The sequence below is a fragment of the Scophthalmus maximus genome, chromosome 4 (assembly GCF_022379125.1).
Source record: "Scophthalmus maximus strain ysfricsl-2021 chromosome 4, ASM2237912v1, whole genome shotgun sequence".
NCBI classification, from domain to species: domain Eukaryota; kingdom Metazoa; phylum Chordata; class Actinopteri; order Pleuronectiformes; family Scophthalmidae; genus Scophthalmus; species Scophthalmus maximus.
In genome coordinates this window covers 10,788,665-10,804,315 of record NC_061518.1, presented here as the reverse complement: position 1 = coordinate 10,804,315, position 15,651 = coordinate 10,788,665, and the positions used below count along the sequence as shown (strand labels likewise).

Here is a 15,651-nt window from a genome sequence, read left to right as displayed (position 1 = left end):
TATGGGATGGGGTGGGAGAGAAAAAAGCGTTTCTGACCACACCCAACTAAACCCAACAAATCTAATTAAACTAGATTAAAACAACAAGATTAAAGCCCAATTTTGAATTTTTACTAAATTTGACCGAACCCTGTTTTTAGCGAATCCACATTTATAAATTGCTTAAGAGTGGACGTGGCCTAAGCGACATGTGAAGTGATTGCGGCTGTGCTGTTGCACCCTATATAAATCTTCCCTCTGATGGAAGTTATTTGTGTTCGCTGAGCGTGGCAGCCTGAAATCTGCAGCTGCTGCCTGTATTAAACTTGTAAATCTTTACTCTTCCTTAAAAATCAATTACATGCCACTTACAGTATGTGTCAAATGGCATCTCAGCGCCTGCTGCTCGCTGTCGACGCTGTAACTTAAGCTGCAGCTGTTTGACCCACCGAGTCATAATTCTGTCTCTCAATGTGTGAAAAGAGAAAAAGAAAATCGACAAACTCAGATTCCATCCTTTTAATTTTGGAACCGCTCGCTGCACATAGTGTTCCGATGGTGACCATGTTTTCTTTTTAATGGAGACACAATCCTTTGATGACGTCAACGGTGATATCATGAAAGGTCACGCTACCGCTCGACGGGCCGCTGCGCTAGTTGTTTCAAAAACATGATAGACGAGACAACCAAAGACTTTTAAAGCCTGAAATAACAAACGCCAATCCATCTTAAAGGTCCTCTGATGTGGATATAACCACACTCAAAGCTGAGAGTCAGGACTTTAACCCCATAGTTGTTGTTGTTGTTTTTAATTTCAGAACCGACGTGCTGAAACCAAGAAGAATCAATGAAAAAAAGTTTCATTGTCCTAATACTTTCTGACGGCAATGTGGTTATATTTTTATCTCCACAACTATGGATTAGAGAGCGAGGTTATGGTTCATTGGGATTCAGTAGATAAGCTTTAAGGTTGTCACAGTGAAACAATTGTATGTATTGTGTGTCTGCACTGTTATTATGGCCCAAGGTGGACATTTACTGGGAAGCGCCTCCCGACAGTTTAACTGCTGCTTTTACTGCACCCTCCCTCACTCAGTTCGGGGTGACACATAAACCTGTTAAAAGTAACAGTGCGGAATAATTACTGTATATTTATGTGTGGCTTCCCACTTTGTGACTGTTAATGTGTCTCGGCTGTTAGAGGTGAGGCCTTAAGGCCGACTTTTTATGTGTGAGTTGTTGCAGTACCTCAGTGGCTCTACCTCACAGTTTCTGAAGCCATACGTCACTGCAGTGTTTCCCATTAATTACTCAAACCGGCCGTCCGCCGCAGTCTAACTTGTCACACTGTGTGCAGTGTGATGCTGATACAAATTTTTTACCGGTATTCCTTATGTGTGGGCTGCTGTAAGACCCACATTTCCCCCATCTTATGTCGAGCCCCACATCTAAAATAAGTTGTTCTACATTTTGTAATAATTCAGGGTACAGTTGTCTTTTCTTGCCCTCACAGATTAAAACATCACCGGTAAAAACATCTTGCACTGCTCGATTTCACAAGACACTTAACTCTTAATAGTTCAGCAGCAGCAATTAAATGACAAATGAGAGAGAAAAAATCCTATGAAACACTGATATTTTGCCTTATTTAATCTGTCTTCCCCACATTGCTGAATTGCTTACTGTGTATAGTATGCGCAGCAGAGTAACGTGTCTGCAAAATATTTCCATGCACCCACCCGTCACTTAGTGCACCTTTATTGGATGATCACATGTAGGTGCAGCCTGGGTACAAGTTATTTAACACTTCTCTGTGATAACAAGCGATTTTTTTTCAATTGAAAAACCCCTTTTTCTTTTTCTGTGACCTCCTTGTCTCTCACTTTTTATTATTACTGATTATTAGTGTCCTTCTGATTTCTTTTGGTAGATTTTGTTATCAGCTTTAAAAAGCGGATCATTATCAATAGAGAAAGATGTGATCGTCCGTACTGTAGTGTGATATGGCACTTTGGGGGGGAACATGCTGTATTTTTGAGCTGGAGGACACACAAGTACAACAGACACTGTGTAATGCATTTACCTTATATGAACAAATACGACTGGGCAGCAACAACATGCTGCTTGAAGTTATTTGCATTGTCTGCTATGTAGTTGGAACAATCAAGGGAAAAGTTTGGATTGTTTTTCATGAAGTATTTACTGGCAACACAGACACACACACATACACACACACCAGACTGAGCTGAGTGCACTGCAGATTGTACCTTGGGATTTGCAGTATTTTTAATTTACAGTCTCATTCTGCAGCAAACAATGGGGTTGTCTGTCACGTGGATGGAAAGCATGACGTAATGACTAGTGCTTCCTCATCAAATGCATACGGTGTATTGACTGTTAATGTGTGCTTACCTCAAACTTAACAAGGAGAAAAAAAGAGAGAGAGATTCAACATTCAATATTCAGATATGTTTGAGGGAAGTGTATGGTAACGGGCCGTTAAATTCGCTGAGAAATAATCACAGAAGAGGGAAAGTGGTGGAATGTAAAGTAGACCTGCAACTCGGGCCATTACTTTTTAAGCTACTTGAGATATTGCTGAGAAGCAGAGTGGAGTTCAACCAGGTTCACTGCAGCAGAGACTGTTCTCTGGCTATAAACGGCTCAGCAATGCTTGTCCGTTGAGAAGAGGAAGAGCAAGAGAGAGAGACGAAAATGAGAGATGCCTCTTTTGGTTGGTTGATCACAGGCTGCCTCTTGGAGTAAATGTCTTCAGAAGATTAAAAGGGGCCTGGTTCGCTATCAGTGACTGAAAACAGTCCATGGTAAATTTAGTACAAGAGCTACATGTCTCCAAATAACAGCACTCCAGACTGTCCCTACACAGGATAACCTTTCTTCTGTGGTTGTGAATGAATTAAGGAAGTACATAGTATACATAATAGTACAGTAATTGGCAACTGCAGGTATGGTTACTCCTTAAAGTTCACTTTTGGAGTCCTGCTAGTAGTTAATGTCATTTACGTAGATACCGTGAAACTTGATGGAAAAACAAGTTATAACTCTTGGCATGGCAATGTTGGTCTCTTGATCAGTCAGTCCAACACTTTTGTCTAGACCGAAATGTCTTGGAAAATTGTTGGAATAATTGGCGGCGAAAATTGTACAGACATTTATCGTCTCCAGGGGATACGTCTTTGTTTATCTCTGCCATTTTCCCCCGAGCATCACCAACAGGTTGACCTTTTTAGATGGATTGATAGGAAATTTTGTACATCCACGGTTCCAGACAAAGGAGCATTGTGACTGTGGTGATCTTCTGACTTTTCCACTTGCAACTCATGGTGGTTGTAGAAATGGATTGCCATGAAATGCGATACACACATTCACGTCCCCCCGGCATAAACAGCAACGACTTTGATGATCTTCAGACGTTTCCTCTCGTGCCATCATCGGGTCAATTTTTTCCGTTTGTCTGATACCTTTAGGTAAAGCCTCACAGAGCTGCTAGCATGGCCGTAGACTCTTCGATCTTCAATCTTATTTTTCCATCTAAACCTCTTCATTTGTTCCATTGATGTTCTAACCATGCTGCAGTTCTCTGTTTGGCCAGACGCCGCTCTACTGCTCGTCTGCACAGTGCCTCTGGAAACAGTTGTGCTCAATGCACGATGTGATATGATGGAGGGTGTGATTAATGGCTTGTGCTGTGGCTGGATATGGAAGACGGCGACTGCATGGCTGAAAACAGTTGCCATGTTTAGTGGAGGCTCAGGTTTAGAGGATGGAGACCCGAGTTATTGTTACCATAAGGACATGTGTGTACACTCCTTGCACTGCTGGCCTTCTTCGCAGTCAGGGGATATGTTTGCACTTCGTCATTATGTAGAAGAGGATATGTAGAAAGTACTGTAATGAAGGTTTAACACTGTTGTCAATGGTTCCCTTCTTCTATTCTGTTTTTTTTTCTTCTATTTTACAGATATTTCTTTCTCATGTTCCGCAATCAGCATCGCTCTATTAGGATGGGAGAATGATTGCATATGACCTTGGACATTAAACCATGTCTCACACGTTTCTTAAAAACTTGAAACCACTTTTGTGTTTACTTGTTGAGCCTGAACAATACTGACCTGGAAGGTGGAGGGTGAATTTGAGAGATGCCGGTTAATCCTGTCATATGATACTAATCTGGTCACAAACAGTTGGCCTCTTAAGTGGCGATTTGACATTTGTATACCGATCATTAGCAGGTTAAACTCCACAAACTCTTCCTCTGTGGCTTTTACACAGCAGATTAATTTTCTGTGAGCGAAACCTTCAAAGAAATTAAAAATGTGATAGAGTGATAGTTTCATTTAAAGTGCAAGGCGCGTGATATCGTATATTTCTTCTCAGTGCCAAGAAATTACAATGAAAAGACCAAAACTATGAGTGAGTTGATCCTGTTATAGCATGTACTGCCTGTGTATTCAAAGCATGATGTATATTCCTCTCATAGGCCTCCATTGTTGTCCATTAGAGATGTGAACATGGACACAGTTCCGTTTGTTTTGAGTAAATTTCACAGACAAACATCAAGTGTGCGTCACATTCGTATCAATCTGCAGCTGAAAAAGAGTAATTACTCCTATTTGAGTATCTTCTGATAAAACCTACAGTACTTAACTTTGCAATAAAATAAACAATACTGTGTATTTGCCACCTTTTTTCACAGATGAACATCTTGAGTGAGAACAAATAGATGGACTTATTGTTGGTTTCGTTGTTGGTTTGTGATAATAAAAATCAATCACGCTGGTTATTTCACATCTACCCAAAGCTTTTTACCAATGTTTGCATACAAAAAAGAAATATGATACCTCCAGATGAAAGGCTACCCAGTGTAGCCATAGTTGACCTGGTCGACAATAATGTGACACGGATTGATGGAGAACTTCAGTCGGTCTCATTTCTCCAGAGGGTTTCCGATAGTAAGTTGAAACAGAGCCAGAGCCACAGCCGGACGCTGCAGCCATGAGTGAACCGCACACAGGAGGGAATCACGCAGCCTCTCACAGACACCTAACTCAGAACAGATGCAAACAGGGAAACACAACATTCTTCTTTATTTATCATTCTATTTCATTCTATCGTGAACATCTCTCTATGCGCATCAGTCGCCAGCTTTCACAATTTTGTGGGATTTACACATTATGCTGTTTCACTCTACATTAGCCTTTTTGCTGCAGGCGAAGCTGGGTTGAATGAACCTTATGATGTGCTCCAACCAAATGTGGGCCTGCATGTTCGCCTTTGTTTTCCATGTGCCTGCTCTTCCATGAGTGCACCTGAGCTTTGAAGCTGCTGCTGCGTGTGTGTGTGTGTGTGTGAGAGAGAGAGAGAGAGAGACAGAGGGATAAAGAGGAAAAAGGTGGGAGCATGGATGCAAGCATAGAGGACAAAAACAGCTTTGATCACACTGGAGTGTCACTAATGTCGTGCTCCTCTCCGTCAGAACATCTGAGGTCCCATCACAGGTGTGGATGAGAGTGAGAGGCATGCAGCAGAGGAAACACTTCTGATTATTGTCATAGGCGATACGCAATATTTTGCGGCTCAAGTTTGGTTATTTTCGATCGCAAATTATTGTTAGGACGACATCTGAGTGATCATGTTGAACATCCTGCTCTCCGCGCTGATCGATCCTGACAGGCGTTTGAGGAGCTTCAGGAGGAGCGAGCGACTTGCATCAATACTAGTATGTATCACCCGTGGGGCATGTTTAACAGTGCTGTGTCTGTCTGTGCATCTTCTTCTTCTTTTTTTTTTTTTTTTTTTTTTGAAGATGTTGTTAAACCCTTGTGGTGCAAACACGCTAGTTAATATCTTGCTCAAACATGCTTTGGAAATGAGTATGTGTGAGTCCGTGGCTGTGGCATGGCTGCAGGTTTTAGAGCTGTTCATCTGTGTTGATCCTCTTCCCAGTGTGACCTGGCCTGTTTTGGAGGTCATCCCCTGCTTGCAACCCTCAGGACACGTCTGCTTCTCCCGACTGACGGTATCTCAGCTTTGTAGGATTATGTCTGGTGGGAATTAGCCCCTCAGACCACCTACACTGCGCCAAGCCCTCCAACACAGCTGAGCAAGGCAGACGCAGGGGAAGCAATCATTAGAGGAGCTAGATGGAGGGAATGCGATTGCACCGTTTGTTTGGAGAAGATAGGGCGTGCCCCTGTAAGAGTGGGCACTGGAAAAAATGTCCAAAGTCCACACAACGTTAATATTTTTTTGTTGCTCCCGCGGTCCACTTTAATATCCACACGTGTTTTTGGTTTTTTTGCGGGAAACAGACGTGTATTGTGAAGCAGCGCAGCGCTGAGATTCTTGCATCCTGTGGGTGGGGTGTGCAGGAAGTCATAGGAACTTTACTGAGTGGCTTTTGTGGTTTCCTGTGAGGTGACTTAACCACGAACACTGGACATTTCTCCCTTTTTTTTCAAAGGACTCTGTCGATTTAAATGATGCAATTTTTTTTGCAATCTAATGGACCCACTACCCCCATAAACACAGTGCCAACATGTAGGAGGGAAAGAGTTGTGGTCGTTGTGCAACTAACTTTTTTTTATTATTCTGCTCACGCTGTTCAGAGCAGCCCCCCATCTCCCCCCCCCCAACATTTAACACCCAGTCGTGCTTCATTTACACAGAGGGGCCTCGTAGCCCTGCTGGGTTCATATCCTCCAGTTCCATATTGTTCAAGGACCACCGAAGCCTTATCTAAAAACATACATACCACCACCACCAACACCGTGTCCGTCAGCACACGGGGAAAGTGCTCTTTTCTCTCAGCAGCGTCGCTTCTCCTCGTCGTATCCCGGACTGTCCATTCCGCGGGGGCAGCGGGGGTGGACGCGCTCCTTCAGCCGTGGCCAATAGACACAAAACAACCAAATGAACAGAGGGCTGGAAGAGTAACTGCCACCAGGACGTGGTTCAGTGAGAAAGCGCCCGCCAGGGAGGAGGTTTCATGGTAAACGGACGAGTGTCCCCGTCCCCCCCCCCGGCGCCGCACACCCTCCGCTGCGCGTAATGGTCCGCCCCGCGCCGACGCCACTCGGCCGTTGCTCGCGGAGCCGAGAGCAGGGAGAGGTGTCGCTCCGCCTGCCATTGCTGTGCGCCCGCCGTGCGAGTGATGTGCCTCCGTCTCCGCAGCTTCTCGTCCAGCGGTTACACGACGCAGCGGGTCCCAGGGACGAGGAGGTCTGGTCTCGCCACCCCCCATCCCCACCCCCCCCCCACCCTCCTCCCCGCGCCCCCCGCCGCCTCGACGGGACTTTCTTCCAGGAGCCGACCGGACTAACGCGAGCGTGTTCGCGGTCGACGGAGAGAAGCGAATGAACTTTGGACCCTCCGCACGGCGCTTCGCGACATGCTCCCCGTCGCCCTGGAGGAAATAAAGACAACAACGTAGCCCGGCGTGGCGGCAGCTGGGCTCCAACATTCGGCTGCGAGGGAAGCAGAGAGAGAGAGAGAGAGAGAGAGAGAGAGAGAGAGAGAAGAAGAAGAAGAAGAAGAAGAAAAAAGGCGCACTGTTCCCAGGCGGTTAGCCACAACTGCTCGACAGCGGCAACTTTTCAAACCCGCCTCGCCTTTTGAGGGGGAACGGGGGGAGTGAAGATGTCCTCCAAAGCTTTGACCAAGGTGGGTACCCGGACGTGTGACCCCCGCACAGCGCCGGCGGGGTGCCGCGCCGCGCGTAATGTGGCGGACACAAGTGGAAGGCTAGCGGCGGCTAACTGCGCCGCGGACCGTTCGTAGAAAACTTAGTCGACCGTCGTCAGCTGTAATGTCGTGTTTACCCAATGGGGGCTGCGCGCGTGCGTGCGTGTGTTCGCGTGTGTGTGTGTGTGTTCGCGTGTGTGTGCGTGTGCGTGAAATCGACACCTAGCAGCGTGGCCCACAACCGCATCGCCGTGCTTGTTCTCAAACAACGACCGAGACAAGGTGAACAGTCGGTGACATGTCACCGTGCCGTCAGCTGTGTGTTCACGCGGGGGTCCGAGCTCTGCCACCTGTTGACATGCGGACGAGCCCCCCCCCCCCCCCCCCCCCGCCCCCCGCTTCTAATGGTTTGTTGGAACAGTTTGAGGGAGTCCCCATGCATCGAGTAGAAAAGGGAACCTGTGCACAATGTTGAGGCCTTTTGTGAGATCGTGTTTGTTGCAGGTGATGCTTAGTTGTAGTGTTTATACTATTGGGAGGAAGGTGATGATGGTAATCTAGGGGAAAGAGCCATCTGCCATCTTAATAGACTTTAAAAAAAAAAAAAATTATAATATAATGACCTTAAATAAATGAACTCAAATCAAAGTAGTCATTGTTTTTGTGGCGTCCCTTCACTCACTTGTCACGTTTTAGTTGATTTATTTTGAGGAATGGCTACTAGATCGACATGTGTTGGTTTCACCTGCACCACTACTTGGGAATATCCCAGCGCCTGTTTGGCTTTGTGTATTTCCTAGTTTAGCATTGTAAGTCGTCATTTCTTCACGGTGTGTAGTTGCACACCACCTGAGGGCAGGTGGTGACGGAGCAGAAGGCTCTGGAGCACCAACTGTAGGAGTGTGATGTCAATATTAGACACAAAAAGTTAGTGGTCAACCTAATTTAAGTGGATCATCCGGTCAAATGTTTTGACACAGTTTAATTCTGTTGTCTTTTGTTCTACGAGGGGGATTTGTTTATTTCAGTTTGACAAGCGAGGAATGTGCAGTGTTTGTCGAACGGAGGTGGTGATATTCAGGTCGGGGCGGTTGTTCCGGTTAGACGCAACACGCCTCATCGTAGTGTCAGCTGGTGACGTTACGCTGGACCGTACCTGATGGCTTCAGTCACACATTGACATAGAAAACATACTACTGTACTGTACGAGCAGCTGCTCGCTCGCTCGCCAGAAGTGTTTCATGCCACGCGTATTTATTCACCCAGTGTTTCTTCTTCGGTTTGTCGTCAGGGCATTTGAAAGTTTCTCAAGGTTCTCATTATAAGTGACACGATGGGACCAGAATAATAGAGCGAGCTCGTCTGATCACTATATATCCTTACTCATTAAGACTACATTTCCTGTTGATGCCTCAAAATAAACGCTTTTCTGTATGACTGTGAATAAAAATGACAATAAATAAGCATTACATTCGCATCAATGGTCGATTAATAACGCCTCCGACGGCACTACGAGTGAGAACAGAGCAGGCTACTGACAGTTGATGATTAAGAACAGGAATGTAGGAGTGGAAGAAGTCATGTTGCCAGGTTGTTGATGGGCGGGAGTGGCAGCTTGGTGTTGATCGGTTATTGCTAACTTTTATGATGTTGCTAGGCAGGGCTTTGTAGAGTACAACATCTCATCTCCTGATATTGGCAATTTCCCCGATGCAGGTGATTTTATATCCAGATAACAATATTCGTCACAATTTATCCCAGTTCCTGTAAATATTCAGTGACGACTGTTACTTTCCTCCATCTCAACTGTGCTTTTGTGACTTTCCTCCCATGGAGTCTGTGTGCTGTTTGACATGATTCATGTGTGCGTGGTTAAGGAGGTTAGTGGTGTCTGAGTCCGGTGTGGGGACCAGCCGGCGGCACCATTTGCAAAGCACAGGCTTATCAGACACTGCACCATCCTAGTGATGGCAAGGTTGAATGTCAGTCATAGCCAACTTTTCATACAATTTTATGTTCTCCTGAGGTGGAAAACAGAAGTCGTATCAACATCACGTCCCTGAGTGTTTCTAAACTAATTTTTTCCCCCTGAACAGCAGAAACATGGTGCAAGATAACCGATCACTGTTAGGACGGGACAATGATTCAGTATGATCATTAATCATCTGTCAGTCGATTTACAATGTAACAACAGAATCTTACACTATTGTTTTTTATAAAATGATGCTGCAGAAATGAATGATACTAAGAAAACCCAATGAAATAAGATATTACAATGACTACACTATTACAACTTGATATGCTCTTACCAGTATTTTGTTAACCTTTGTTGACCTATGATCATTTTTTCATGGAGATTTTCTTACAATAACAAATATCCTGAAATATCTCGACAGTGTAGGAAGGCCCTCCGCAAAGTAACAGTTTGTGTTACTTGCTGGTTAGAGGAGGATGTGTGTGTTTCCTTAAGAAGGAACAGCAAACGTCTTTTTGTTTGGTGCCGAAGTTCCTGCCCTGAGTCTAAAAACAGAGAAAAGGAAAGCCTCTGGTTGCCTCTGTTGGTTGAAATCGTGCCTGATTCCAGACCTTTGACTCACAGACACAGTCATAGTCGTCACACTTATTCAAGAAATTGTTTGTGTTCCTTTCGTTAATGTCTTTTTTCTCCGGTCAGTACACTGGAATCTGTCTGTGCTTTTTGACTGATGTTTGATAAAAGGATGTCACATGAGCAGTGGAGAAACAAAAAGTAATATTTAATTTGAACTCTATTCGGTCGTAATTTCTCGACAGAACATCAGCCTTCAGACTTGTGTTTCGAGAGGACAGACTGAAGTAAGTGGAAAAATACATTTGGATGGAAGGGGTTGTATTAATTAGAGTTGCTTTGATGATTCACATCGCCATTTACATCACTGAAGGAGGGAAATTGTAATTAGAGGACCAAGCGATCTGGAAAGGAACACAGTCCTGGTGGGGTTTTTTGTTCTCCGTCATAGGCTCCCTGTCCTTTTAGGATAATCAGGGCTGATGTGGTCAGTGATAAACATGAGTATGGAACAGCTCATGTGTGGAGATATTTACAATAGTAACCCAACCTTTAAAACAAAAACCCACTGAGGAAAAGGACCTGCAAAGAAAGTTCTGTGAGAAACAACAGAGGTTTGGAGATAACAGAGTTGTATGAGGCTTGTAACGGTTTTGTGCGGGGGCTATGGCAATTTATCATCTTGGCTGGGGAATTTTTTTTCCATCTACCAGCCATTGTTGTCACATTTTGTAAAACTACTAGCCGAAGACTGGTTTATACTTCTGCGTAGGAACGACACAGAGCCTACGTCGCAGCCAGCACAAGTGGCCTACGCAATTTTGAGCATTTATACTTGTAAACCTTATGTCACTTTCGCACTGCCAAAACACTGGTTGGCTTTGGTGTTTTTATGCCACTGCGAGTGTACTACCCCTGACACTGAGGGGAATCAGGATGAAGTTGGAGCACATGAATGTTGGGCAATAGTTACTTTTACTAAGGTTATTTATAACCACTGAACTGATTGAGGCAGAAGGGAGTCTGGGGTTTATGTGTCTGTCCGGCCACTGAGAGACATGGATGAGTCATGCTACCAAGCAGACCAATCACAGCTGTGCCATGGCCGCGATGTGTAGTTACATTTATAGGGAGGTACTCATCAGACCAAAATGGAAGGCTACTTCGTAGGATATATGGCTTCACTGCACCTAGTCTATTGACATTTGACATTTGTTTCCAGAGAGATATGATTGATTCTATGTGATGCAGTGACTTTGCTGCTGTGAACATTATCGTTGCTGCTCTCAAAACTTAGCGGTTCTTTTTACTCGTTTTAAATAATGAAAAAAATCAGAGTATCAACGAACCAGATAAGATATACAAAATGATAAAATAAGATGAATGTGACATTATCTTAATGCCCCTGCCTCATCACTGCAAAGTCCTCAACACAAGCCCTCCAGAAACTGAGGGAAATCCCTGCATTCACACAATCTGACTTATCAGATGAAGCTCTGGATACAGAGGCCACGCGGGTCCAATCAGATGAAGCCCAAGATAGCCGTCGGCTAGCTAGTACACTAGCTAAGGCAGACACAGGAACTAGAAATGTACACTTGAATATTTGTGTATTAATCGCAAGCTATGTCATCATCACAATATTATCGCTCACATACTCCTGTAGACGATGCTGCCATGCAGATGCAGAAAGTATAACTTTGCGGTCAGACAAATTCTTCACACAGTGAATATCCAACAATGTAACAGGGAACACTGCTGGGCACAATTGAGGTCACTTTGTGAACAACACATTGCAAAGGGCGATCAGTGCAGTCTGGGTCACTGTGGACTTCAACAGCAATTTCTGCCCAGCATTGTGAGGAAGGACGATGAGTCAGGAACCACTAAAGACACCAGCAGTTTCCAGTTGTGTGCAGCACACAACTCTCACTTATTCCTGCTCAACCGAACAGGGAGGTCTTTGATTATAGGCCCTTGATTCAAGAGTCGTCCCAGCCCCAAAGCAGAGCAGGTGTTAGCCGTCTCTGTATAAGATGAGCGGGCTGCCAACTGCCCATATTGAAGACAGCAGCCAGGGGCCTGTTGGTTCAGCTGGGCTTCAGTCTTCTGGCTAGTTTTTCCCCTGGCTCTGACCCGTCTGAATCTGAACACAACTAGTATAATTTATGACGTCAAAAAACAATGGAACACCAGAGATTTTAACTCACTTAACATACACAAGGTGGTTTAAATTTAAGTATGATTATGGCCAGATGCCCAGACTCGATATACTTTAAGTGGAAACAACAAAGACTGCATTGCAACGTGGCTATCAGCCTGGCAAAACTACCGAAATATATCCCATTTCGAATAGAAACCGCAACCTCAGTGCCACAGAAAAGGTAGAGTAAAATACCTGGTTGTATTAATAAGCAGGTAGGTTTTTGTTACCTACTGGCTTTGAACCCACTTTAGTCCCGGAGCTCACTCCATAGTCGGACTGGCCATGGGGCCTATGAGGACATGGGCTGCTGCATCAGTAGATCTGTCTGTGCGCCTTTCATTTGGGGTGTGCATTAGAGCGTGGTGTGTTTGTGTGTGTGTGTCTGTGAGTATCTGTGTGTGTGTGTAGAGTCCAGTGTTCATTGAAAAAGGAGAAGGCAGTGAATTGTGATAAAAGTGAGCTCCTTGTTACTTAAGCACCTTCTGTCAAGACTACAGATAAAAACATGGAGAGAAAGCAGCTGTTTGTTTTGCTTTGATGCCAGGGGACTCTGGAGTTATCAGGGCTATCTGACCTGCTTATCCTCTCATCTCTGGAGAGGAATCCTGGGCAGACACTCACAGCAGGAGGCAGGTGCATAGCAGAGTGAGGAGAAAGAAGGAAAGCAGGAAAATGCCCTCTGAGGGAGGAGGTGATGTCGGAGGAGGGGTTACTGGAGGGGGGAAGGAGTGGGGAGGGGGAGATGCATCGGCTATAATCTGAGTCACATGGCACATCTTAAAAAGACTACCCCTCTCTCCTATTATCACAGCATTATAGCTCTTTGGCTTTTTCATGTTATAAAGCATATTTTTAAGCACATTAATGAAACCATTTCTATTTCATTCATATGCTACAGCAAAATATGGTGGATCAAATGTCCTCACCCAGAGTGGACCAAGGGCTTGTGTGTGACAGACTTGCAAAAACAATCCATAAAATTTTATTTTTGCTCATTATGGTTTGGTAATGTCATGCATCGCGTTGTTATTCAATGGATGCTGTACAATAGATGAGTGACAGTTTAACTGATGATTGACTGCATCACTGGCACATGAATTCTCCCTACTCTTACACTGGATGAGTGTTCCTCTCACTAGGCTGCCATTGGTCTCTTACCGTTTCTGGAACAACACGGGTGTGGTTCTGAATCGTTACATTTCTTGTCAGTGATTCACCAAATATCAGTTTCTGGAGGACGTGAAACAAAAAGGTTGGCACATATGTTTCATCCTCATCATCACGACGCTTCACTTTAGATCTTTTGACTCACAGTTTGGAATTGTTGAGAACAGAGAAAGGTTTTTAATTTAAATTTCAAGTGCATCTTTTTAGACTCTAATCTATCACTGAAAAATGGAACTGTCCAGATGTAGTGGGGTGTGTGTGAGACGAGACCATGCCCTTGATTGAGACGAATGGATGGAGACGTTGGTCAGTCCATTGCTCCTGATCAAACAGCCAGCCTATCCAAGTGAGGACACTCCAGCTCTGCATCCTTTCAGGCAAGGCAGGACCGGTCTCTGCAGGGATTTATCATTCCCACTACAGGCACAAGGGATTTGACACGGGGCGTTTTGTGTGAGGGAGCTAGAGAAGGAGAGCGAGGGAGGGAGGGTCAAGAGAAAGTGCATGTGGCAGCCGTGGCTCAGCTGGTTAGGGAAGAGAGAGAGAGAGGCTGGAACAGATTCATCCCGAGGCTTGTTGTCCTACATGCCTTTACACAAATACACGCGGATGTGTGTTCATTTGCCGATCTTCCACAGTGTGTGGGTGTAGCACTGTCATTTCTTTGGGGGGAACACAGTCATCAGCCTGTGGGAGACATTGTCAGCTGCTTTAGCTGAAATAGAGTGACCTGTTGGGATGATCATTCATACAGTTGACTGATGTCTACAAATCTTTCTCCTGCTATCAAATATACACTTTGCAAATATTTGTCTTATCTAGTCGCTGAATCATCCTCAGCTGTTTCTGTCGTTTCCTACATTCAAAACAGTAATTTTGCCCTCTATATGGGCTATGTGTGATGCAATTTGAACACCAAGAATTTCATAACAAACGTCTCTCTGGTCATCCTTATCTCCTGCCCATGTTCCCTTTTTTATATGAACAAAGAATCTCTCTCTTCTAGTGTAAAAGCAAAGTTACTCATTTGGGAAGAGTAGTGTTCCCAGTGTTTTGAGATCTGCCATCGTGTTAGCAATTCTTAAACATGTTCTTTTCTGTTTTTCAAGTTGGTTTGTTTAAGCTGAATCTGCTATTATGCACCAGGCCTAAACATTCTGCATCACGAACAATCATCACATCAGTATGTATGCTGATTGCACAAAATAAACACACGGCAGTTAGCAATTTAATTTATTATTACCATGAGTTATGCAATTAAATCATTGAAGCTGCATTGAAATGTGTTTACTCTATTTATTATCAGTTTACAGGTACTTTTAAGACTCTAAACAAATATTATAGAAAGTGATGGGGAGAAAGCTTTGATGAAGGTTGTATTTTTTTTAATATATATCCTGTATTAGAGCTGTAACAACGAATTGATTAATAGTCGACCACTAACTATTTTGATAATTGTTTGGTCGGTGTGAACATTTTCTGGTTTCTTTGCTCCCCTATGACAGTACACTTAATATCTTTTGTGGACTAAACTAAATATAATCTTGAGGTTTGGGAAACACAATCAACTTTTTCCACAATTTCATGAAATTTCATGGACCAAACAACTAATCGATTAATGGAGAAAAATAATTGTCAGATTAATCGATAATGAAAATAATGATGAGTTGCAGCCCTATACTGTATATTCAGTAATCATTCCTATTAAAAAACTTTATGTAGGCCTACTATGTTATAACAATGCACTGGTGTAGCTGCAGTCACAAACAAAACTCTTGACTTGGTTTCTGCTGATACTCGAAAGTTAAAGACTTGGGTCATGGGCAAAGAATGTGCGCAGTACAGTGTGGGTGTTTTTCTGTCGTTCCTTTACAGTAGCCTCTTCTTTCACTTAGTTATTCTATGAACACCACCCAGGAGCCAAGTTACACTGCGACATGTTCAAGTCCATGCTCAGGTTAGAATGAGTGCAGTTTATATCTTGTTTAGTATTTCATGTCTAATAGGTAAGCATGTTACTGTCACTTTAAGACGCCTTGTTATATCC

At 44.0% G+C, this 15,651-nt stretch overlaps 1 protein-coding gene and 1 long non-coding RNA gene across 17 annotated transcripts in view; one reads left to right on the top strand and one right to left on the bottom strand.

Annotated features, from left to right (window-relative positions):
• The window catches only part of tjp1a (tight junction protein 1a), a 108,733-nt gene that overhangs the window by 51,097 nt on the left and 41,985 nt on the right, over nucleotides 1-15,651 (top strand). For 2 of the 16 annotated variants that reach the window (XM_047331422.1, XM_035627677.2), the window contains exon 1: nucleotides 7,246-7,662. The exons of the other annotated variants lie outside the window; for them this stretch is intronic. In XM_047331422.1, the coding sequence (XP_047187378.1) occupies nucleotides 7,639-7,662 (24 nt within the window). In that variant the 5' untranslated portion in view covers nucleotides 7,246-7,638. Of the gene's footprint in view, nucleotides 1-7,245; nucleotides 7,663-15,651 lie in introns of those variants that run through there. 16 annotated transcript variants of the gene reach the window in all.
• Nucleotides 1,014-7,249, bottom strand: LOC118301960. Its single transcript, XR_007030552.1, has 3 exons — nucleotides 6,755-7,249; nucleotides 4,842-5,043; nucleotides 1,014-3,720 (listed from the first exon to the last, which is right to left on the bottom strand). It is a non-coding gene; the product is annotated as an uncharacterized LOC118301960 (long non-coding RNA).